Source organism: Onychostoma macrolepis, chromosome 15, assembly GCF_012432095.1.
Source record: "Onychostoma macrolepis isolate SWU-2019 chromosome 15, ASM1243209v1, whole genome shotgun sequence".
NCBI lineage: Eukaryota > Metazoa > Chordata > Actinopteri > Cypriniformes > Cyprinidae > Onychostoma > Onychostoma macrolepis.
In genome coordinates this window covers 21,299,557-21,323,949 of record NC_081169.1, presented here as the reverse complement: position 1 = coordinate 21,323,949, position 24,393 = coordinate 21,299,557, and the positions used below count along the sequence as shown (strand labels likewise).

The following is a 24,393-nucleotide window of genomic DNA, read 5'->3' as shown; positions in this document are numbered from 1 at the left end:
TGTAGGATGGTTGGAGAGGAGAAGTTTGGATACTTCATCCTCCGTCAGGGGACAGAAGGAGAAGATGGGAGTTTTAGCAGTGGATGTGGTTGGTTGGGGGTCTTGTGTGCGTGGAGGTGAGAACTGATCACTGATCGATCTAGTTTTGTCTGCTTGTGGGTTGATTACTAGTTTTGTCTATTACTAGTGTTGCACAATCACAGCAGTGAGTCTGTGACCCATAGACATCACCAGACTCTTGATTTCATCCTTTGAAATATTTTTCCCAGCCTTTAATGCAGCCAATTCCAATTGTTGCTTGTTTTGGGGAGTTTCTGTCTTTACGCTCCTCTTCAGCTGGTTAAATTCATGTTCAATCGGATTTAAATCTGGAGATTGACTTGGGCAATCTAAGACTTTCCATTTCTTTGCCCTTATAAATTCCTTGACTGAACTGGCAGGGTGTTTTGGGTCATTGTCCTGATGCAATATGAAGCACTTCCCAATGAATCTGGTGGCATTTTCTTGAATATTGGTAGGCAAGATGGTTTTGTACCCTTCCAAATTCATTCTGCTACTGTCATCATATATTAAGTCATCAGTAAAGTTGAGAGGGCCTGTTCCAGAGGCAGCCATGCATGCCCATGCCATGACACCACCTCCACCATGCTTTACAGATGAGGCTGTATGCTTGGGATCATTTGCAGTTCCCTTTTTTTCTCCACATTTTTGCTTTCCCATCACTTCGATAAAGGTTCATCTTTGCCTCATCGGTCCATAAACAGTTCCAAAACACTTCTAGCTCACCTTTGTGCTTTTTGCAAACTCTAATCTTGCCTTTCTATCTTTGGAGCTGGTCAGAGGTTTGTATCTTGCTGTGTAGCATCTGTAATTCTGTGTCAAAGTATCCTGAGGACAGTAGATTGTCAGAGCATCACCCCAGCTTTCTGGAAGTTGTTGGTGATTTTACAGACACGTATTTTAGGGTTCATTTTCACAGCTTTTATGATTTGTCTGTCATCAACTACTGTTGTTTTCTCAGTCGATCAGGTAGTTGGTTGCTGGTGTCGCTGGTGGTTTCCAAACTCTTGATTTCTCCATGCCCTTTGTTTTTGCTATAGCTCTAATTGACTTTCATCTCTTTTATTTTAGCATCCAAATTGCTTGCTTTTCTCTCAAAGTCAACTCCCTCATCTTCATTGTGGTTTGTGTGTGTCATCATCGAATGCAAGATTCAGAATGCAGAAGTAATGGATATAACTGATACTACACATTCCCTGCTTTTAATATCTGAAGAATTAATGCAACAGGACACAGCTGATCACTTAGAAAGACCTGTGAGGCAACTGTTCCAATAATTATGCTCACATCATATAGAGGGATGAAGTGTTTAGCTGGTAAACTTCTTAGCTGATAAAACATCTGTGTGTTGAATCACCCAATAATAAAATGTGACATTCTGTAGTTTTGTCTCATATTCATCTTTTAATCATATTTGTAAATGTCTTGACTCCACAGCCAACAGAGCAATTTTGTCTTTACTGTTCCAATACGTTTGGAGGGCACTGTACATATATATCTTAAATATATACACAAATGTGTTATATATATAACTTTTTGAGATGCAATTAATTGATTTGACATCACTAATATATATATATATATATATATATATATATATATATATATATATATATATATATATATATATATATATATATATATATATATATATATATATAAACCATATAAATATATGTATATATAAACATTTTTTTTTTTTTTTTTTTGTTATTTACTGCATCAAGGCCCTTGCTAGTACCCAAAGTGTTCATTTCATACTAGTTCATGTAATAGGGAGCATAATGAGATACAGCCTACATCTGTATGGATCGAAAGCTTCAGTTGTTTTGATTGAAACCTCTCTGTCCATGCAAAGCTAAAGGGCGAGAGAGCCAAGAGCCACGGGCAGGATCTGTTATGTAGTGTCATGCTGCTTTAATTTAGAGTTGCTGCCTGTCGTCTCTGCTCTGTCCTTCTCCACCTCAAAGCTGCTATTGATCTGCCGGCTCTGATGGGAAGGGGATTTACCTCCTAAACCGCGTCGTGCCCATCTCTTACAGATCTGTCTGCCTCAGGGATAGACGCTTAGAAAGAAAATGTACGCTGTTCGCTCAAGCTCCCTGTTCGCATCCTTGAGCTTTCAGTGGCACAATTCCACTTTTAAAAGCCTTTGTGCTAAGTCCGCTCTCAAGTTTTTATGTATGTGGCTGCATACAGATGTGTGATGGGATCTTTTACAGAAATGTATTTATAATACACACACAGGCCTATATATATATATATATATATATATATATATATATATACACACATACATACACACACACATACACAGGTGCATCTCAATAAATTTGAATGTCGTGAAAAAGTAAATTTTTTCTAGTAAGTTATTTCAAAAAGTGAAACTTTCATATATTTTAGATTCATTGCATGTAAAGTAAAACATTTCAAAAGTTTTTTTTTTTTTTAATTTTGATGATTAGAGCTTACAGCTCATGAAAGTCAAAAATCAGTATCTCAAAATATTAGAATATTTACATTTGAGTTTCAATTAATGACCATCCCTACAGTATAAATTCCAGGTATCTCTTGTTCTTTGAAACCACAATAATGGAGACGACTGCTGACTTGGCAATGATCCAGAAGACAAACATTGACGCCCTCCACAAAGAGGGTAAGTCACAGAGGGTCATTCTGAAAGGTGTGGCTGTTTACAGAGTGCTGTATCAAAGCATATTAAATGCAAAGTTGACTGGAAGGAAGAATTTGGGTAGGAAAAGGTGCACAAGCAACAGGGATGACTGCAAGCTTGAGAATACTGTCAAGCAAAGCTGATTCAAACACTTGTGAGAGCTTCACAAGGAGTGGACTGAAGCTGGAGTCAGTGCATCAAGAGTCACCATGCTCAGTCATCTTCAGGAAAAGGGCTACCAAACCACTTCTGAACCAGAGACAACATCAGAATCTTCTTACCTGGGCTGTGGAGAAAAAGAACTGGACTGTTGCTCAGTGGTCCAAAGTCCTCTTTTCAGATTAAAGTAAATTTTGCATTTCATTTGGAAATCAAGGTCCCAGAGTCTGGAGGAAGACTGGAGAGGCACAGAATCCATGTTGCTTGAAGTCCAGTGTGAAATTTCCACAGTCAGTGATGATTTGGGCTGCCATGCCATCTGCTGGTGTTGGTCCACTGTGTTTTCTGAAGTCCACAGTCAACGCAGCCATCTACCAGGAAATTTTAGAGCACTTCATGCTTCCTTCTGCTCACAAGCTTTATGGAGATGCTGATTTCATTTTCCAGCAGGACTTGGCACCTGCCCACACTGCCAAAGGTACCAAAAGCTGGTTCAATGGCCATGGTGTTACTGTGCTTGATTGGCCAGCAAACTCACCTAACCTGAACCCCATAGAGAATCTATGGTGTATTGTCAAGAGGAAGATGAGAGACACCAGACCCAACAGATGACCTGAAGGCTGCTATCAAAGCAACCTGGGCTTCCATGCCACCTCAGCAGTGCCACAAACTGATCACCTCCATGCCACGCCGAATTGAGGCAGTAATTAAAGCAAAAGGAGCCCCTACCAAGTATTGAGTACATATACAGTAAATGAACATACTTTCCAGAAGGCCAACAATTTTTCAAACAGTTTTTTTTTTTTTACTGGTCTTATGAAGTATTCTAATTTGTTGAGATAGTGAATTGGTGGGTTTTTGTTAAATGTGAGCCTAAATCATCACAATTAAAAGAACCAAAGACTTAAACTACTTCAGTCTGTGTGCACTGAATTTATTTAATACACGAGTTTCACAATTTGAGTTGAATTACTGAAATAAATGAACTTTTCCCACGACATTCTAATTTATTGAGATGCACCTGTATATACAGTGGTGTGAAAAAGTGTTGGCCCCCTTCCTGATTTTTTATTTTTTTGCATGTTTGTCACACTTTAATGTTTCAGATCATCAAACAAATTTAAATATTAATCAAAGATAACACAAGTAAACACAACATGCAGTTTTTAAATGAAGTTTTTTATTATGAAGGGAAAACAAAATCCAAACCCACATGGCCCTGTGTGAAAAAGTGCTTGCCCCCTAAACCTAATAACTGGTTGGGCCACCCTTAGCAGCAACAACTGCAATCAAGCGTTTGCGATAACTTGCAATGAGTCTGTTACAGCGCTGTGGAGGAATTTTGGCCCACTCATCTTTGCAGAATTGTTGTAATTCAGCCACACTGGAGGGTTTTTGAGCATGAACCGCCTTTTTAAGGTCATGCCACAGCATCTCAATAGGATTCAGGTCAGGACTTTGACTAGGCCACTCCAAAGTCTTCATTTTGTTTTTCTTCAGCCATTCAGAGGTGGACTTGCTGGTGTGTTTTGAATCATTGTCCTGCTGCAGAACCCAAGTTCGCTTCAGCTTGAGGTCACGAACAGATGGCCGGACATTCTCCTTCAGGATTTTCTGATAGAGTGCATAATTCATGGTTCCATCAATTATGGCAAGTCATCCAGGTTCTGAAGCTGCAAAGCAGCCTCAGACCATCACACTACCACCACCATGTTTGACTGTTGGTATGATGTTCTTTTTATGAAATGCTGTGTTGGTTTTACGCCAGATGTAACGGGACACACACCTTCCAAAAAGTTCAACTTTTGTCGCATCAGTCCACAGAATATTTGCCCAAAAGTCTTGGGGATAATCAAGATATTTTTTGGCAAATGTGAGACGAGCCTTTGTGTTCTGTTTGGTCAGCAATGGCTTTTACCTTGGAACTCTCCCATGGATGCTGTTTTTGCCCAGTCTCTTTCTTATTGTTGAATCATGAACACTGACCTTAATTGAGGTAAGTGAGGCCTGCAGTTCTTTAGATGTTGTTCTGGGTTCTTTTATGACCTCCTGGATGAGTCGTCTTTGTGCTCTTGGAGAAATTTTGGTAGGCCGGCCACTCCTGGGAAGGTTCACCACTGTTCCAAGTTTTCTCCATTTGTGGATAATGGCTCTGACCATGGTTTGCTGGAGTCCCAAAGCCTTAGAAATGGCTTTATAACCCTTTCCAGACTGATACATGTAAACTATTTTGTTTCTCATCTGTTTATGAATTTCTTAAGATCGCAGAATGATGTGTTGCTCTTTAAACATGCTTCACTTTGTCAGACAGGTTCTATTTAAGTGATTTCTTGAACAGGTCTGGCAGTAATCAGGCCTGGGTTTGGCTAGTGAAATTTAACTCAGCTTTCTAAAATAATGTGGTTAATCACAGTTCTTTCATGATTTAATAGGAGGGGGCAATTAATTTTTCACGTAGGGCCAGGTAGGTTTGGACAGCTTTTTTCCCTTAATAAATGAAATCATCATTTAAAAACTGCATTTTGTATTTACTTGCATTATCTTTGTGTAATATTAAAATTAATTTGATGATCTGAATCTTTTAAGTGTGACAAATATGCAAAAAACTAAAAAATCAGGAAGGGGCCAACACTTTTCACACCACTGTGTGTGTGTGTATATATATATATATATATATATATATATATATATATATATATATATATATATATATATATATATATATATATATATATATACACACACACACATACATGCATATATACGTATATATTAGGGGTGTCAACATTAAGGCGTTAGCGCATGCGATTAATCTGAAAATTTTAACGCGTTAATATTTTTTTTAACACAAATTAATCGTTTGATAAAGTTTGACTCCAACTTCTTCCTGTCATCGCAGCGTGGAAGGATATCTATCATTGTGTGATGAAGGTACAGCAAACCAGTGTTGCCAGGGTAGCGGCACAAGTGGGCTATTTTGAAAATACAGTCACGGGAAAAATTACAGAGCCGTGGGTTGCGCTTTTTTGGGCTACTTTTATAATGTACCGCGGTCGCCAAAAGTGTAAAACAAATCCTTTTACTAATGTGTATTATACTTGGAATGTATCCCTGGCAACTTAAGAATGGAGAAGCGGTTGTAACATCACAAACAACGTGAGTTTCAGAGCATACATGTTAAGGCTTTTACACAGCAGAAATAAACTTGACAACAGCCACTATAGATTATATGTAAGGGATAATCAACGGCTAGCTGTGCATTAAACGAATTGAATGCACGACGTGGAGGCGAAGAACCACCCGACACGCATCGGAGGTGCATTCCGCGAAGTGCATTCAAATCGTATTACTATTCAACTGTAACTATGTTACTATGGTTACCAATGTTTATAGACGGTTTCAACGGCAACAACATAAACAAACGTTACTGCGCATGCGTGCTTTTGTGGCCCTAACTTAACTTCCGGTAGACATCCAAATACAATCAGTAACAACAGTCTAGTCTAGAGTAGATTATGTTTTGATAACAAGCAAAATATGTTTACTGCCTAAATCAGACTGACTGAGATGCAGCGATAACTACTTGGACAGACTTATTAAAAATGCAATTAAATTCATTCTCTGCCAGCAGGAGGCGCTTTAAAGCGGGATAACTAGAGGGTTCCCTGGAAACGGCTTTTGGGCTGTAGTTACACAAAGCAGTGCTGAGATGAAATGAAAATGAAATCGAACATTTTCTAAAGACAGTGTTCCTTCAGAAATACAGTGATATAAAAACGCCTGCGCCTCGTTTTGATTTTTAAACGTGCGTTACGTGCTCATGTTTATTCAACGAAGCCTTTTGGAAAATCGGTCAGTTTTGATATCGCGGCTGTCGCGACAAATAAATAAATGTATGTGAAACACATCCCACAGCACAACAACCTGAGCCCAACTTCATTAACCGGCGCTACTAACAAGACCGACAAACAAACACAGACCGGAAGTTAACTTTGGTCCAGGCGCGTGCGCCTGATGAAACCGTCTATAGGAAGCGCATTAATATAGAACGTGATTAAACTGACCTGGAACTACCTGTGCAGTTAAACGAATTTAATCAACACCTGCCAGCCAATCAGAATCGAGTATTCAGACAGACCATGGCATAATAGATAAACACACGATTACGATAGGATATTTGTATGTGATTTTCTTGAAAGAGTGTGTACATCTGAAATGCTAATTTGTGCAGCGATATAAAAGGCTATGAATAGCATATTTTAACAACAGTAAACGACCAAATTCCACATGTGATCGTAAAAGGAAGTTATTACAAACACTCGATGGTGGTTTGAAGTGAGTTCTGAGTAAAAGTGTACTATTAATCTCATAAATTGTCTTAAGCATGATGCTAATATTAGCTCTAATGCACCTGCAGAACAGGTCCAATTCTTCATCATAATGCATTTTGTCATAACACTTCACATAAGGTCGTAAGAAAATGTTTTGTTTCTATTTATTTAGAAATACTTTTGATAATAGCTGGGTAAATGTATACTGGGATTGAAGCGATGTGGCTTGGTAAACGTTTTATTGCCAGTATAAAGGCTGATAATGGCTGAAAAAAAACAAAAGAATAATGATAAAAGAACAATAAGGATTATGTCTCATACCTGGCGGAAGTGTGAAAGGTTCCGTTTCCTTAAACTAGTTTGTCATGCATTTCTTTATTTCAACACATTTAGAGGTAAAGTATTTAAAATTTGTGATTAATCATGATTACATACATATACACACACATCGCACATCCCACATTACATACATATACACACACACACACATATATATATACACACATATATATATATATATACACATACATATATATATATATATGTCTGTGTGTGTACAGTTGAGGTCAAAAGTTTAGATCCCCCTTTTTATTTTACCAAAATAAGAGGGATCATACAAAATGCATGTTATTTTTTATTTAGTAATGATCTGAATAAGATTTCACATAAAAGATGTTATAGTCCACAAGAGAAAATAACAGTTGAATCTATAAAAAAATGAGCCCGTTCAAAAGTTTACATCCCCTTGATTCTTAATAGCTGTGGCTCTTACCTGAACCACAGCTGTGTTTTTTTTGTTTAGTGATAGTTGTTCATGAGTCCCTTGTTTGTCCTGAACAGTTAAACTGCCTGCTGTTCTTCAGAAAAATCCTTCAGGTCCCACAAATTATTTGGTTTCGCAGCATTTTTGTGTATTTGAACCCAACGATGACTGTATGATTTTGAGATCCATCTTTTCACACCGAGGACAACTGAGGGACTCATATGCAACTATTACAGAAGGTTTAAACGTTCACTGATGCTCCAGAAGGAAAAACCATGCATTAAGAACATCTCCATTCTGTTCAAAAGTTTTCACCCAAGTCTTTCATTGTGATATAGTAACTATTTGGGTAATAGTTTGCTGCTAGCATGTTGCCAAGCTTGTTGGAATGAATTATAGGATAATATGCTTCACTTAAAATACAGACCAATTTTGATCATAAAGGGCATCTGTAAGCACCAGAGTTTATTGAAATACATAAAAATTGTTTATATCAGTTAACGAAAATCACAAAAATGTCTAGATGTTTAAACCACAGTAATCCAAATAGGTAACTAGGATGGAAAAAAAGACAACAGAAAAGCAAATGCGGGACAAAAAACACATCTTTGCTGAACAGCAAACATTTCAGTCACAAAATTACCCTCTTCAGTGCCTAATTAATGCCATGTACGAGAGCCAACTTACAACAAAGAAAGATCACGGGGTTTCATTCATTGCATGAATGCCAAAAATCAATCAATGCACATGATATTTGTAAAAAAAACAAAAACATATTACTTAAGACTGACAGGTAAAATAAAGTGTCTGGAGACAAAAATACAGCCAACTAACAAAGGTTTGGAACAGAGTTATTGTGTGTGTTAAGTCTAAGTGTCTGACAGGCATCGCACAGGTGTATTAAAAGCCCGAGGGACATTTTCACAATCTTCCTCTCCTGGCATTGTGGGGTACCACAGTAATAACGGTTATCCAGTGCCAGCGAGCATCAATGATAAGGCGCTTGCTAATCTCTCATTGTGTCTCTATGGCTGTGTGATGTCAAAATGAAAGCACAGAGCAGTGTGTAAAAAAAGAAACTAATTAAAGCTGAATTTAACTGGTGTGGCCTCCACACTAATGGCGTTCAATTAATCATTAAACAGCGGAACTGCAGAGGGATGGAAAAAGGAGAAGTCTTAACATTTTGCCTTTCTTTTTGACCTTACATCAGCCCTGCACTCTCTAAGCTTGGTCACCATCACCTTTGCACGTACCAAATTTGTGGATGAGGACAATGTGCGGTGGAGCGAAGTTAGCAATTAGAAAAGGTATTGAATTATTGCACTTGGCTTTTTCACCGCAGATGGTGGAAATGCAAAGAATGGCTCTTCAAAGTGTCTGTGAAGCCTACTTTTGGATGTGAAAGCCAAAGTCAAATTGTGACATGGAGAGGAGACCGACGAGGCTGGAGTAAAGAGAACCTAGTATAGGGGACTTGACAGTTGGTTCAATGATTTATTTGGTGAGGTATCGTTTGATTACAGGGCTTCGAAGTATATGATCCTTCGTCAAGTTTCTTTTACTCTCTCACCGCTCGCCTTCTCTCTGCTCAATCTGTATTCTATACGGGAAGGGTGACTCCAAAGATAAAGGGACTGAATCTTTTGGATAAGGGAGATGTATTGAATGAGACACTGGAGAATTGAGCTTCAGTCACCTGAATTGTTTTCCCCATATAAAGTATCACCTTCAGAGCTATGCCCTCTGCTTGCTTGATTTTCTTCCCCATCACACTATCCAGGGGCCATTGTTCACTTTCCAGGGGTCTCAATTTACACAAACGTATTGATGTATTGTAAAAAATATTCATAATTTAAAAGGAGAAATAATGTAAAAATGTTACAACTAGCAACCTGTGGAGTAATTAACCTCCCCACATGCAGAGAAAATTATATTTAACAAAACAAAATACATGCAATTATATTGTGAAATGCAGTAAAAACTTCTTTTTTGGAAGAAAAACACTCAAATTACCATTAAGTCATAAAAAAGTACAAAACTATATTCTATTTAATGAGACAACACATGTACTCAATAAATTAGTTATAAATTACAGTAAAATGGCGTTCCCTGAACTCCCTGTGTGTGATATATCAGATATATTTATTAAAGCAAAAATATCTCTTTAAAATGTAAAATATTCACTTTACAAGAACAAAAAAAAACAAAAAAACTCTTGCACGCATATTTTTATCTAACAAGTTTCTAAATGTCCAGGCTTCAAGAAATTTATTATTATTATAATTATCATTATTATAATGATTAAAATTATATTAGAATTGTATATAAAGTTTAATTATTAGAAGCAAATTGAAAAACGAAAATTAGAAATGTTGCCTTGGCAACTATAGCTGAAAATAAGTCGAAGTGGAAGTTTTGATATGACTAAAAGTAAAATTTAAATAATTTACAGCTTAATAGAAATCTTTAAAAAATAAAATAAAATGATAAAAGCACAAAACTTCTAAAACAAAAATTAAATTAAAACAAATAAATAAAATAATAATAATAATAAAAAAAAAATACACTAGATGTTAGTACTTCAACAGAGGTTTATATTCGGTTTATTGATATACTGCATGTGAATATATGGTTATGAACTTAGAATTTTTTAAAAACACAACAGGATTTTATTTTTCCAGTGTGCTAATGAACAAAAAGCCAAGATTTTAAGACTAGGAGGAGGCTTCTGATAAATGCAAGTGTGTCATTAAATTCACACTGTGGCACCACTAAAAATGAACCACCTCAGACGGTATCGCATCTACCCGGGAACCAAAACCAATCAGATTCTGTCCCACAGCGACACAACAAGATGGAACCACATGACAGCAGAAACTCAAATTAGTCCTACAGCAAACCAGAACAAAGTCAGACATGATTTTGTTTGCTTATGTATGATAATAGAAAGAGGAAAAGAGAGGTGACAGAAAAGGGGGAAGGGAATGAGAGAGAGCACCAAGAAGTTGAAGAGAAAATAGCACATTTATCCCCAGAGGCTGGTGAATCAGGTAGCACAAGTCTGAGGTGAATAAAATGTAAGACTGAAAACAGAATATTGACAAAACAGACCGATTACTGAGGAATAAATCCCAAATATTTAATTGACTCCACATGCCAATTTTACCTCTAAAGAGAAAAACACACAATGCAAATACATAAAATGAAGCCATTTTTCATACGACCGTTGAACAGTTGGTGGCATAATCTTTGTAGACTGAAGGGGCTAAGGACATTTAAAACTACTGCACACAACCAACCCACAAGCAATCAAGACTTTCACCACACACTGTGCTTGAATCAGCTAAAAAAGCTCAAAATCTTTATTGTGCATTTATGCCGTCTCAAACTGAAGAGCAAAATTCTGCAAGACTGGGCAGTGAAGACATATGGCAGTTGCTGAAGGGTGAAAATTCTAAAAAGTTTGCCAGTGCTTAGTGTGCTCACAAGTTGCATCAAAGCGTCTAGCGCAGGTCATCAGCACTGAAGTACAGTAATTAGAGGTGATGTTTGAGGGCGCAACAGTAGGGAGCACAAAATGCAACGTGCAACCAACCGACCATTTCTCTCTTCCTTTTTGGACTTCACTTAGGAAGTCCAGAGACAAAGCATTTACAACATTAATTGGCGTCATGCAGACCCAATGAGTCTCAAATCAGTCAGAAGGTTACGGAGACAGATTTAGTCGATAAAGGCATTGAAAGCACCTCTGCACATGGCCGATCGAATGCAAAGAAACAAATGTGGCCATTCGCATGGTGTGTGTGCACGTGATGGAACGCTCCATCCACCTGGCACAAACCCCTGCTGACAGTTCACATTGCCTGAGGTGGCGGGGGGAAGCGTAAAGGACAGTCACCTCGTGCCCCCTCTGGAGGTTTGTCAAATCTCTGAACATCAGCAGAACAGGTGCAGAAAACCCAGTCCAGAGCCCTTAAAGAAATAGTTCAGCAATTCTCTTATTATTTACTCAACCTTATGCTGTTCCAAACCCTTGTGTGTGAAAAAAGCAGAAAATATTCCAGTCATTCTTTTACAAGCATTTACAATTAATAAGTACTGAAGTTTTAATGCTTCAAAAAGAAAAAAAATACACCATAAAAGTAGCAAAACTGTTTGAAGCCATTCAACAGATTTGTGTTACAAAACACCTAAATGTTATTCATTTAAAACCTTGACATCTTCCCTTGTTTGATTTGTGAATGAATCATTCTTTTGAGTCAGATTACAATTATTCAGTTGATTCATTCAGAAAGATTGGTATAGAATTCCAGCTGATTCAGTCTCGTGTTCAACTGGCAGTAATCTGTAACTTTTATTAGTAAAATTAAAACTTTAATTCACTTAAAAGTTAATGCATGGTTTCAGAAGAATTGGAATAGCATGCACATTTATGAAATTTATAGTGCATTTGCATATTTCTTTGAAGCTTGTCTGTAACTGTCTTGTAATTAAATGTAAAAGAGCAACCAGCAGCCGTCTTTATAATTTCTTTTCCTCCACAGGAGAAAGTAAGAAGTCATGCAGATTTGGAACAACATGAGGCTGAGTAATGACAAAATGTTCATTTTTGGATGAACTATTCCTCTGAGACTTGGCAAAAGTACAAATAAGCAGCAGTCTACCAACAATGATAATTGGAATAACTGGGGGCAAAAAGCCCAGAAGAAAAAAATGAAGTGAGAGTATGTTCTGTCAATCAAGTCGTTCATGCATGACAATGATTACCAGATGGAAATCTAAAAACAATGTGAAGAATAATGGCACGATTTTTCGTCCTACTCCTGACTTAAATGTTGCTTTAACAATAACAGACATCATCTTTCTAAATGACAGAGCCACACAAGAGGGGCCATTAAGCCGTACGGAGGAACAATGAGAATGTCAAGAGTGGATTTTGCACGCTCAGTGGCGGGTGATGGGAGACAAGAAAGGCTGTCGATGGCTCATTTCCATGAGCGGTGGCGTTGTGCATCCTGGCCCAGAGCTGATTGTTTCAGTGTAGAACTGGCTGTGCTCCAGTGACTCAGATCATTGTGCTGCTGTAGATGTAACGATTTGGAGTCATCCAAGTTTGTATGCAAAGCTGCCCAATCCCCTTTGACTCACCGGGGTAATATGTTGTTCAAAGAAAAAGTGAGAAAGCGAGAGAGGGAAAGAAGTGAATGAAAGGGATTAAAGGATGATAGGGAAGGAAAAGATGTAAAACGAGATAAGACAGGAGAGGTGGAATGAAAGAGGAAGCTAAGGAAAGCGAACTTGAGTATTCACACCAAAAAAAGGCCAGCTATATCAGCCGGAGCAAAAAATAGCCTTTCAGATTTAAGGCCCCCTCAGGTGCTACAAGAGGACATTAATGCAAAAACGGAATATTCGCCCATCTTATGTTTAAGATGAAAAGCTTTCCGCTGGAAAATATGAATTAGGGATGTGCATCTACATATTTTTAAAAACGATTGGTCGGTGGGTTACCCGAATGACTTTTTGACTAATCAGTCTTAAAGAAGCACTGTAAAATTAGGCTGAATTTGGGTTCACCTGAGCCAATTGGATGCATTTATATAAAATACAGGCCCTTTCCCAAAAGCAGTCTGCACTCTTGTGACGTAATGCCGCTTTGACTGTTGAGTAGAAGTCTGCTGCAGAGCTCGCCTCGGTGCGGGCTCGGCAGAAGTGTGTATCGAGGGCGCGCTCGTGAACACCCTTTTGAATGCTAAAATGACAAATGGGACACTCTACGGTCTCGTGGACTTAACAGAAACATGCACGCAGCGGCCACTGTAAATCCGCAATACAGCAGTCTTGAGATTATACTTTATTTTAAGGTCCAATTCTCACTCTTAAAGCTGCAGTCCGTAACTTTTTTTGTGTTTAAAATTTATATGATTTATATAATAAGCAAGTACACCATAAATCCATTTTCCAAACCGTGTTTTTGGCTTGTCCTGAATCACTACGGTACACCTATAATAAGTGTTTATATTTAGACTATTTTAGACTGGTTTGGGTAGGTACCGCTGCGGAGTAGCCAGGTACCTCCGTGACTCGTCATAGACATAAACAGAGAGAAGTAGCTCCGGCTACAATGTTCCTCCGCACGCAGTTCTGTTTATTAACCGCTAGAGTGCCAAAATTTACGGACTGCAGCTTTAAGTAACTATTAGCTATGACTTTTGCCTCAATAAACTCTTAATTACTGCTTATTAGTTGGTAAGATTAGGTATTGAGTAGGATTAAGAGATGTAGAATATGGCCATGCAGAATATGTGTTTTATAAGTATTAACAAACACCCATTATGCTAGTAATCTGCATGCTAATAAGTAACTAGTTAAAGGTGCCATAGAATGCATTGATACAACATTTTAAATTGTTCTCTGATATCTACATAGAAGGTATGTGGCTTAGGTAAGGGCAAAAATTCTCCAGAAAAGGTTTTACATGTGCATTTACAACCCTAAGATTTCTCCCTAGAATGAAATGGTCTGTTATTGGCTTATTTGGAAGGGTCATGAATAATAATGTTGAGCTATGCTCTGATTGGCTGTTTTACAGTGAGGCTCATTTCAGCAGCACACACAGCAGGAAGGAAACACAGGGAAAATGCGGGGCAGTGAAACTGCTTTCAAATGCACGATCGCTTTTTACTTTCACTTTCGAGATTCACAATCACACAAACTCTGTTTATACTATGGAGCGGCAGTAGATTGTTACTTTTTTACCACACATTTTACAAGATCAGATGCTTGTCAGTGGTGCTCCGGATCTGTGAATCATTCGCCATCATCCTCAGTCATCTCTCCTTATTCTGTTTATGTGGTAAGTGAAATCTCATGTAATTTAACAGGCTACTGCTAGCAAGGAGCTAACCATGTCCCGCCATATTTTATTAGAACGTGTTATTTGCTTTCCATGCCTTTCTGAATACACACAAACCCATCCCTGCACTTCACATCCCCTGCACAGCCTGTAACATAACATTTATTTCCATGATCTGCCATTTTCGCTGTTGTCCTCGCTTTTTTCTTCACAATACCTGCAGAACTTCTGATGGTTCGGCTGGCGACTGGCCTAGAACTTGGGCGGGTATATGCAAATGTTGGGGGCATAACTATTAGTGATCCCGACTGTTACGTCACAATCGGTGTTATGTTCTGATTCGCCTATTTTTCAGTGGTCTTTTTTATTCACAAGATTTACATAAGAAGGAGGAAACAATGGTGTTTGAGGCTCACGGTATGTCATTTCCATGTACAGAACTCTTATTATTCAACTATGCCAAGGTAAATACAGTTTTCCATTCTATGGCACCTTTAATAGTGAGAATTGGTCTCTAAACTAAAGAGTTACCAGACGACATACCAACATTTGTGGCAGGATGCCAAAAAAGTGTGAGGTGCAATGCAACAGCAAAAGAAGCCCATCTGTACAGTACGTACACTACCACTACCTAAAGTTTGGGGTTGGTAAGAATATAATTTTTTCTGTTTAAAATATGTTCAGAAATTATTCTAATATGATGATTTTGTGCTCAAGTACCGGTACAATTTAGTATTATTATCAATGCTGACAACAATTGCTCTGCTTATTATTATTATTTTTTTTTAGAATTCTTTGATGAATAGAATTTGAAATTTACTGTCTCTCTGACCAGAACAGTAGTGGCTGACTAGTTGACTTAACCTATTTACCTAATATATTTTAATAATCTTATATAATATTAAGATTTTTATTTAATATATTCAGAAAGGATACTGGTCTACAGCTAATTTCTTAATTCTCCATCTTATTATACCTGTGAACATCTCAGCACATAGGTCAATATAATATTTTTAACTCATCGATGGAAAGGTCAGTGACGTACAAAACCACTTAAAATAAGAGAAAAAAGTGTTTTAGTTAGAAAACGAGACAGAAAACGTATGTTGAAGGGAAGCAAGCAGAGAGAGGTAGACACACTTTTTTGGTGGAACAGGAAAGAAAATAACACTCATTATGATTCTCAGCAAGGGTTGGACATCACAAAACCGCCTGGACTCCAACACCTGAACTTAGGCAAGGGAGCTCGAGCCGGTTTAATCATGCTCATTATAAAGCTGCAGTCCCCGTCCCTGTGCGCATCTCACCCAAAGACTAATGAGCGTTGAAGGCAGTTTTAAACCTCCTACTTTGCATCAATAATTCAGGGCCTGGAGGCAGCTCCACTTTAAAAGATTCCAAATCCGTGAGCCTCATTATCAGGTCTTAAACTGTGCATCGCTCCAAGGAAGTGGATTGAGTAAACATGATCTCCGCCACTTTTAAAAAGGCAGAGTTGCGCTTTAATTACTCAGAACGTATCAGAGTTTTCACATAACTAGGCGACGAGCAGTGATGAGAGCTGTTCAGGAGAGGCAACACCGTGAGCTTTTCCGAGCAGATCCCAGAAAAGAATGCGGGTCACTTGAGTTCAGAGAGACGTAAAAAAAAAAATGTGGGATGAGGAGGAAGAGAGATATGAAGTGGCTGAGCTTCTTTTTCTATCTCATGATGTCACAAGAACAATCAAATCTGTGGCACACAACGGTTACAGAGAGAGACAGAGATAATTTGATATATATATATATATATATATATATATATATATATATATATATATATATATATATATGTATATATATATATATATATATATATACATATATATATATTAGAGAGAAAATTTGAGAGAGTTAGTGATAATTTGAGAGAGGGTTAGTTAGATAATTGCTGAGAGGTTAGAGAGAGTGGCATAGAGAGATAATTTGAGAGTTATAATTTGAGAGAGGGCTAGTAATAATGTTAGTAATAATTTGAAAGAGGGATAGTAATAATTTGAGAGATGGTTAGTTAGATAATTTGAGTGAGTGAGTTAGTGATAATTTGAGAGATGGTTAGTTAGATAATTTGAGAGTGAGTTAGTAATACTTTGCAAGAGAGTTAGATAATTTGAGAGTGAGCCAGTGATAATTTGAAAGTTGGTTATTTGGTGATCATTTGAGAGTTAGTTGATTTGAGAGACACACTGTAAAAAAAGAAAGAAAAGTTGAGCCAACTTAAAATTAAGGCAACCAGCTTCAGCAGATTTTTGAGTTTGCTCAACTTATTTTTGTGGGAGATTCTAAAATTTTTGTTGTATAAACTTAAAACATCAAGCTGAGAAAACTCAAAAATCTTCTGAAGCTGGTTGCCTTAAAATTTTATGTTGGCTCAACTTTTTTTTTTTTTTACAGTGTAGTAGTTAAGAGATAATTTGAGAGTTAGTAACAATTTGAGAGAGTTCAATCATTTGAGAGTGAGATCAGTTTGACAGATCAGTTAGAGATAATTTAAAAGTTAGTTTTATTTAGTCATAATTTGAGAGAGCGTTAGATCATTTGAGTGTGAATGATTGAGTAAGTGATGATTTTAAAGAGGGTTAGCTAATGATAATTTGAGAGTTAATTTATTTAAGATATATAGTTAGAAATAATTTGAGAGTTAGTTTTAGTTAGTTACTTAGTAATAATTTGAGAGTTGGAGAATGATAATTAGAGAGAGGGAGAGTAAGAAAGAGGTTTAGTTAATTAGTTAGAGAGGGGGATAGTTAATTATAGAGAGGGATAGTTAGGTTAAAATGATAGAGAGAGCTAAAGTTAGAAAAAGATAGACGGTTCAATAAAGTAAGAAAAAGAGTTAGAGAAAGGTAGACAGATAAAGAAAGATATGGACTGATGGATGGACAGACAGATGCACTTTGCTAAATTAAAGTGATGATATAGCTCATCCACTGACACATCTTACCCCAATCTCCCCATATATCTTAGCAAACCCATCATTCAACTGAACTACCGAGTTTGAAATGCTCTTCATGGCTTCTGACAGCATAATATTGGTCATAACCAAGGCAGAAATTGCAAAGACTCCTAATAACTTGGCACATGCCCAAATAATAAACCTGACAACTCTGCAGTATGAACAATGGCTTGGGTCTTAATCACATTTATAGACTTAATCACATTAGAAATCAAATTCGCCAACACAAACACGGCACATGTAAGGTGTTGTGTTATGAAACCTAAGTGCCATCAAAACTGGATAAAGCAGAAGTAAAGCCGGGGTAATTCACTGTTACGGTTTGGCTTGTATCTACATATGCTATTTTCAGGCGATTCATCCTATAGGAGATGTTCCAGAGAGGAACCATAGTGAAGCGAGACAATATATCAAAAGCGATAAAATATCATCAAAAAATGAGCAGCTGATACTAAGAGCCAAGGTTCCCTTTTTTAGGTAAAACAAGCCTTACACATTTAATTCTAGACTTGGTGTTTGTCAACCCATAATTTATTAGCGGAATAGTTTGCAAATTATTCTGACAACATTTACTCACCCTGTTGCACCATTTTGATCTAAGGAGATGTTAGAATGCCGAAGCGGTGTTGGTGTTGAATGTTAAAAGGCAAAGCAAGAGAAGGAGTGGAAACTGGAAACATTCTGAAAAACATCTCGCTTTAAGTTCTTTAGAAAAAATAACATCATATAGGTTTTGGATAAAGCAATGTGAGCAAATAATGATAAAAATACTTAATGACTGGGTAAACCGTTCCTTAAACATTATCATTATTATCAGATGTAGTATTGTCATTAATAAAACAAAGTCACTGTCATTTCGAGAATATCCTCTTTTTTTAAGATTCAGAGGGACTTCAGTCAAACCGACATCATTAAAGCCTTATTTTAAAACTCCCTGAAAAATCTCCGTTTTGAAAATGAAACTCGGAAGAACCGTTATCTTGCCCTTCCCGAGGCTCTTGAAAGATTCTGATATCTACTTAATGCACCATATGAGTTTCGAGATGACTTTCAATGGCGCGCTTCAAAAAAAAAAAAAAGTTTTCACCCAACTTTAAATTCAATCAGATAGTTACATAAAACTCTCAAGGACACCTCGGAATGTCCCTTTTCAATTTTACAGTTTGACGCGCCACTAAACAACAGAAAAAATGCAAGCTTTTATCCCTTTCAGACTGTTCAAATAACCCATTATTTCCCAACGACTCCATCCAACTCTTCTTCACGCTTCATTAGATTAAAAAAAGGCTCTTGACTTTCTAAAAGATAAGACAGGGCCGATATGAAGTCACCGCCATGGCAACCATGACTGTGTTAAGTGACTGTTATGCATAAGGATGAAGAGGCATCGGGTACTACAGCTCTGGAGTGCTGGATGCGTAAAGCATGATCGGCTTGGTTTGCAGGGTTTTGATGGTGAGAGAGTTCATGCAGGCCTTCAAACCCTTCTGAAAAACAATATCAGAGATCAAGCACACTCCAATATTCCATATGAGCTTCTTCTGGGAGGAATGATGCATTTCAAGCTACTTCTCAATATTCCCATGTGAGGTCGACTCTGGTCTGAAGTACAGTATTTTTAGCTGCGCAGACAATATCCAGAAATAATTTACAGATTATGCTAGTGCGCTTGACTTTTCGCTATATTTGCAGAGCGCATTACACGAGAAAACAAAGCTCAAACGAATGCCTCTCTGACATATACGCCTAAAGCGCTTCAGGCAACCAACCACTTCTGGGAGACAAAGGAGAAAAAGAAGAGAACTTCAAAACCATGAAGGTTATTGTTCTGCGTCATGTGCTCGGTGTAAGAAGAAGCTCTGAGAGTTTTCTTAATCATTCTATGGGCTGAAATGTAAGAAGTACCTATTTGAAAGTGAGACTTTAGTGAAATTATATAACCATCTTTGCACTTCAGGCTTCCCTCCTTCAACTGTTTGATGTATGGAAGTCATTACATTTCGACAGACTCCACATCCACTTCATGAAGTTGATTAATTGCCATACTTTTCTGGTTTCGAGTCAGACAAAGGATAATTTCAAACAGACAATTTACTGTAAGTCTATTCTGCTTTTTATAAAGCCTGATTTCGATTGATCTACTTTCATCTTTCAACACACCCTGATCATTCCTCTCTTTCTTCTCTGGCCTCATCCACCGAGATTTCCTTTGTTATGCAGCGACAGCCAATCATAATTGACCTTTACACCTTTAGAGTGATTAGTATGCTGAGTGCTCTTAGTCCTGTTAAAGACAAAGAAAAGCAAAACATGAGAATCCATTTAGCTGTAATGGTTACTAGAATGTAGAGGTCATTCTTTTCACCTAAATCATTTCGCACCTTCTGTTCGGATGTTTTAACGTGGCAATTGTGAGCGAGCTGGAAGTATGAGTATTATAATAAACCCCTTCGATCTGTTCATTCCAATACGTCATACCGGATTACCCTCATTCGCTTCACTCCACTAAAATATCAAACACACGTACAGCACACTGCAAACAGTGACCCAAATCAATTAGCCGTGCCCTAAAATCTAATCCTGCTGCACTGAGAGCGGCGCCGACTGAAGCCATCTAAAATAAACCTTATCATTTTCTCTTTAGATGAGGCATCAGTGCTATTTACAGTTGGTTTGAAAAAACATCAAATTAAATATGATAAGAACACTGGAATGGTGCTAAAATACGATTTGAAGTCTCTGACAGGAATTATTTCTGTGGGTTTTTTGGTGTCTTTTAAAAGCTCCTCACAATCCTGTTGACTTCCGCGGGATGTGAAAGGAAACAGGAGCTGCTTGGATACTCACCGAGTTGACTCTCAGAGGGAGGTTTGTCAGCATCACGGATCTGAGGAGAGAAGTTGAGAGAGAGATGACATTAGAGTCGTAGAAGGAGTGTTTACAAATGGCCCAGGAAGTAAATAAAAGTCCAGCCTGGAGGCACTCAATACATCATTAGTTTTGACAAGACAATCCAGCACTATTAAAGCATGTCAGTAAGTACCACCTAAACACTAAGGGAGAGAGATAAATGAGTCACACCCTATTCAGGCAACTAAATTGCAAACTAATGATTATTCTTAACATGTAATGTTGTCTTCAAGCCCTCCTCGGAAGTTCTTAGTGTCAAGATCAGATGTCATGTTCATTCAAGCGATTTAAGTTATAAAAATGGGTTTCTGGGGCAAATTTAATAGTTCACTTGTTTGCATTTGAATAACTTTGTAGGCAACACAAAAATGAAATACTAACATATATTGGGGTCTAAAAGTCTGACACAAATTGAAAAACTGGAATTCAAAACAAAAACTAATATAAACACCTTTATTATTAATAAAAGAAAAAGTAAAATGGGGATAACCTTTTTGTTAAGGACCTATTCTTACTAGTTGCTTGTTAGCATGCATACCATATTGGTTGTTTATTAGTACTTATAAAGCACATATTTATGCCTTATTCTGCATGACCATATTTTAGATCCCTTAACCTACCTCATATCTATACTATTAATAAGCACCATATTAGGAGTTTGAGGGAAAACTCTTAGTTAATAGTGAATGTGTTCCCTAATCTAAAGTGGTACCATAAAATGTAATAAGAATAAATGAAATTCTATGAGATCTATTAATTGTGTGAGTATATCAATTTGAGATCATTTAGAAATGAATTGTTTTTTTATATTCTGTTTACTTTTATTATATTATTTTAATATATAATAGAACATAAAAGCACAAATATTTGCCCCAAAATGAAAAACATATGTACTGTATACATATAATATTCACATAAAACAAATAATATATTACATTTTTCCATTGTTATGCCAAATTGAATTTGAAATTATACATGATAAAGAACTCTGTTTTTATATGTGTGTGTGTGTGTGTGTGTGTGTGTGTGTGTGTGTGTGTGTGTGTGTGTATGTATGTAGTGATTCTTGCTTTAGCCAATCCCAATTTATGGAGTAATACAAATTACCATCAACCACAGATCAAAGAATATCTGGTGTTTCCCCAATAGTAATTACGACATTGTGGTGTCGTTCGTTTATGCTAATCTCGTAAATACGATCATTCCGACATGAAGCCAGAATAAGTCTCCCTGTATGCATAAATTTGCCGTTCAATTAAATTTCTAAAAGAAAAACAAAATGTGGAGAGGATCCTCTGGGTTGTTTGAACTAATAAATCATGATTCACCATGCCATTAACTCCTGTGAATTGTGTGGTTTCAGTGCCCGGAGCTGATGCTGTTCTAACCCTGAGCGCTCAGCTCAATTAGGGCATTAGGAGGCTCATTCTGCCACCAGAGCTGTCAGTGCTGCCAGTCGACTGTGGAGGAAAGAGTGAATCGATCACACTTCCTGTTGCAAACTTTGAACGAGCCTTCCCCGCTCAACTCAAATCTCATGTCCTTAGGGACTCAACGAGAGAAGCGAGCAAATTCTAGCAATTTTCGATGCTCTCCCTAGTCATATTGTGGTATATTAGAGGATAACAAGGAAAAAAGGAGATGGCTTTTGATTTATTGCAACCACTCTGCTAACAATTACTCTAGTCCTGAGCTCCAAGGAGCCCTCGGAGAGCACAGTTTAAACAAGTCATATATCTTTACACAGGGCAAAGCGTGGCACATCATTACAGTGAGAGGGAGAGGCTGAATCATCAAGGTGACGTTGTGAATCATGGCACGGTTAGGGGTTCAATCCACGGCAACCTGAAGAGAAAATCATTGATTCTGAAGCCCCAAAGGACCAGGAAAAGCAAAGACAGGGGCTCGCTGTGATTAAACAGCCGCCTCCACTTGTACCATCGCCACCCCAGGTTTCTCATCACCGTCCTTGCTCCAAATACACAATGGAAGTGTGCAGCTAACAGAAGTGGTGAGATCTGGTGATAGTCCATATAAAGACAGTACTTCCTTCATTTGGATCTAATCAGATTGCCTGACTTAACAATTTCTTGGTATACACTAATATTTTGACGTTTGGGTCAGTAATATATACTAATATATATGCACATTTTTGTTCAGCAAGGACACATTAAACATTAAATTGATCAATAGTGACAGCAAAGGCATTTATAATAATATTATCTTTCTATTCATCACATAATCCTGCACAAAAATGTATAAAAGTTTTGACCAAAATTAAGCAGTACAACTGTTTTCAACACTGATATTAATAAGAAATGATTCTTGAGCAGCAAATCACCATATTAGAATAATTTCTGAAGGATCATGTGACACTGGAGACTGGAGTAATGATGCTGAAAATTCAGCTTTGCCATCACAGAAAAAAATTACTTTAAAATTAAGGTTTTACAATACTGCTTTAATGTATTTTTAATAACATTCCCCTTTTAAGCCTAAAATTTTTAATGTTTGTATCCCCCAGGATCCACTGTCCCTTTGGGGGTATAAATGTGTTTTTTTGAGCATCATATTTTATAAATATACATATGTACATATAGGCCTACAAATGTTTGTATCCCCCATGACATGTCACCCCTTTTAGGGTTAAAAATATTTTTGTATCCCAAACCTTTGAATGGCACTTCCAGGTGTGTTTTATCAGTTTGCCTGAAGTTACCCAGTTGAAACAAGCACATCTTAGAATGAAATCACTAAATCACCGGATTTGCCAAAGCTTGCAACATTAGTGGCATCAAATATTTGAAAGATATTGACAGTTTATACCATACCAAACTAACAAGTTAACTAAATCACAAGCAGATCATTAATTATCATTTATAAATGGCTAGAAATTCAGATCACAAAGTCTAAACACATTTTACTGTTTCTTTGGTATCTAAAACTGATTGCAGAGAATAATGAGACACTATTTAAATGATTTATTTTTCACACAGGTCTGATTTATTTAACATAAACCTGCTTTTAAATGACAAATAAAAATGAAACGAACTGTAGCTTTAAATATCAAGATTTTTTTTTGTTTTTTCTCTCAAAGTCTGTGGGTCCTTGACATTCCACACAAAGGACTTTCAAAATTACATCTTTTCAAAATCAACTAGTCGGTGGGATGTCTGAAAGACTAGTCAGTCAAAAAGCCCTGTATAATTAGGCTGTTTTATGTCCACCAGAGACCATCAGATGTGCTTCTGTGGATAAATGGATACTAAGTGCACACTTTCAATAGGTTAACTGACAGATATTGAACAAATAAGTAGGCAAAATAACAACCACAATCTTTAATTGCACAAAACTACCACAGTCCTCAAAAAACAAAAAAACAACTATGCATAATAATAGGAACTCTGCACACACCAGGTGAATTTGAAATCTGACAATAATTGTCTTGAAATGTATTGCCGAGGCTGGTGAATTTATTATAAAAGTGCTGCTTTGAAGGCTGTGGTTTAATGGGCCTGAATTTAGTCACGCAACTTCTAAGAGAGGGTTAATTGACTGTCAGCATGTTAAAAGCCTTTATGAAAGGTTGCGTGTCTAAATTCAACCCCTGTAGTGAACTGCCACTAAAAAAAAATTAGGTTCG

General features: G+C 37.2%; 1 protein-coding gene across 3 annotated transcripts in view; it reads right to left on the bottom strand.

Annotated features, from left to right (window-relative positions):
* Positions 1–24,393, bottom strand: part of b3glcta (beta 3-glucosyltransferase a) — a 104,445-nt gene that overhangs the window by 42,888 nt on the left and 37,164 nt on the right. For 2 of the 3 annotated variants that reach the window (XM_058744668.1, XM_058744666.1), the window contains exon 3: positions 20,688–20,727. In XM_058744668.1, the coding sequence (XP_058600651.1) occupies positions 20,688–20,727 (40 nt within the window). Of the gene's footprint in view, positions 1–20,000; positions 20,125–20,687; positions 20,728–24,393 lie in introns of all 3 variants that reach the window. The other variant, XM_058744667.1, reaches the window with a different exon arrangement.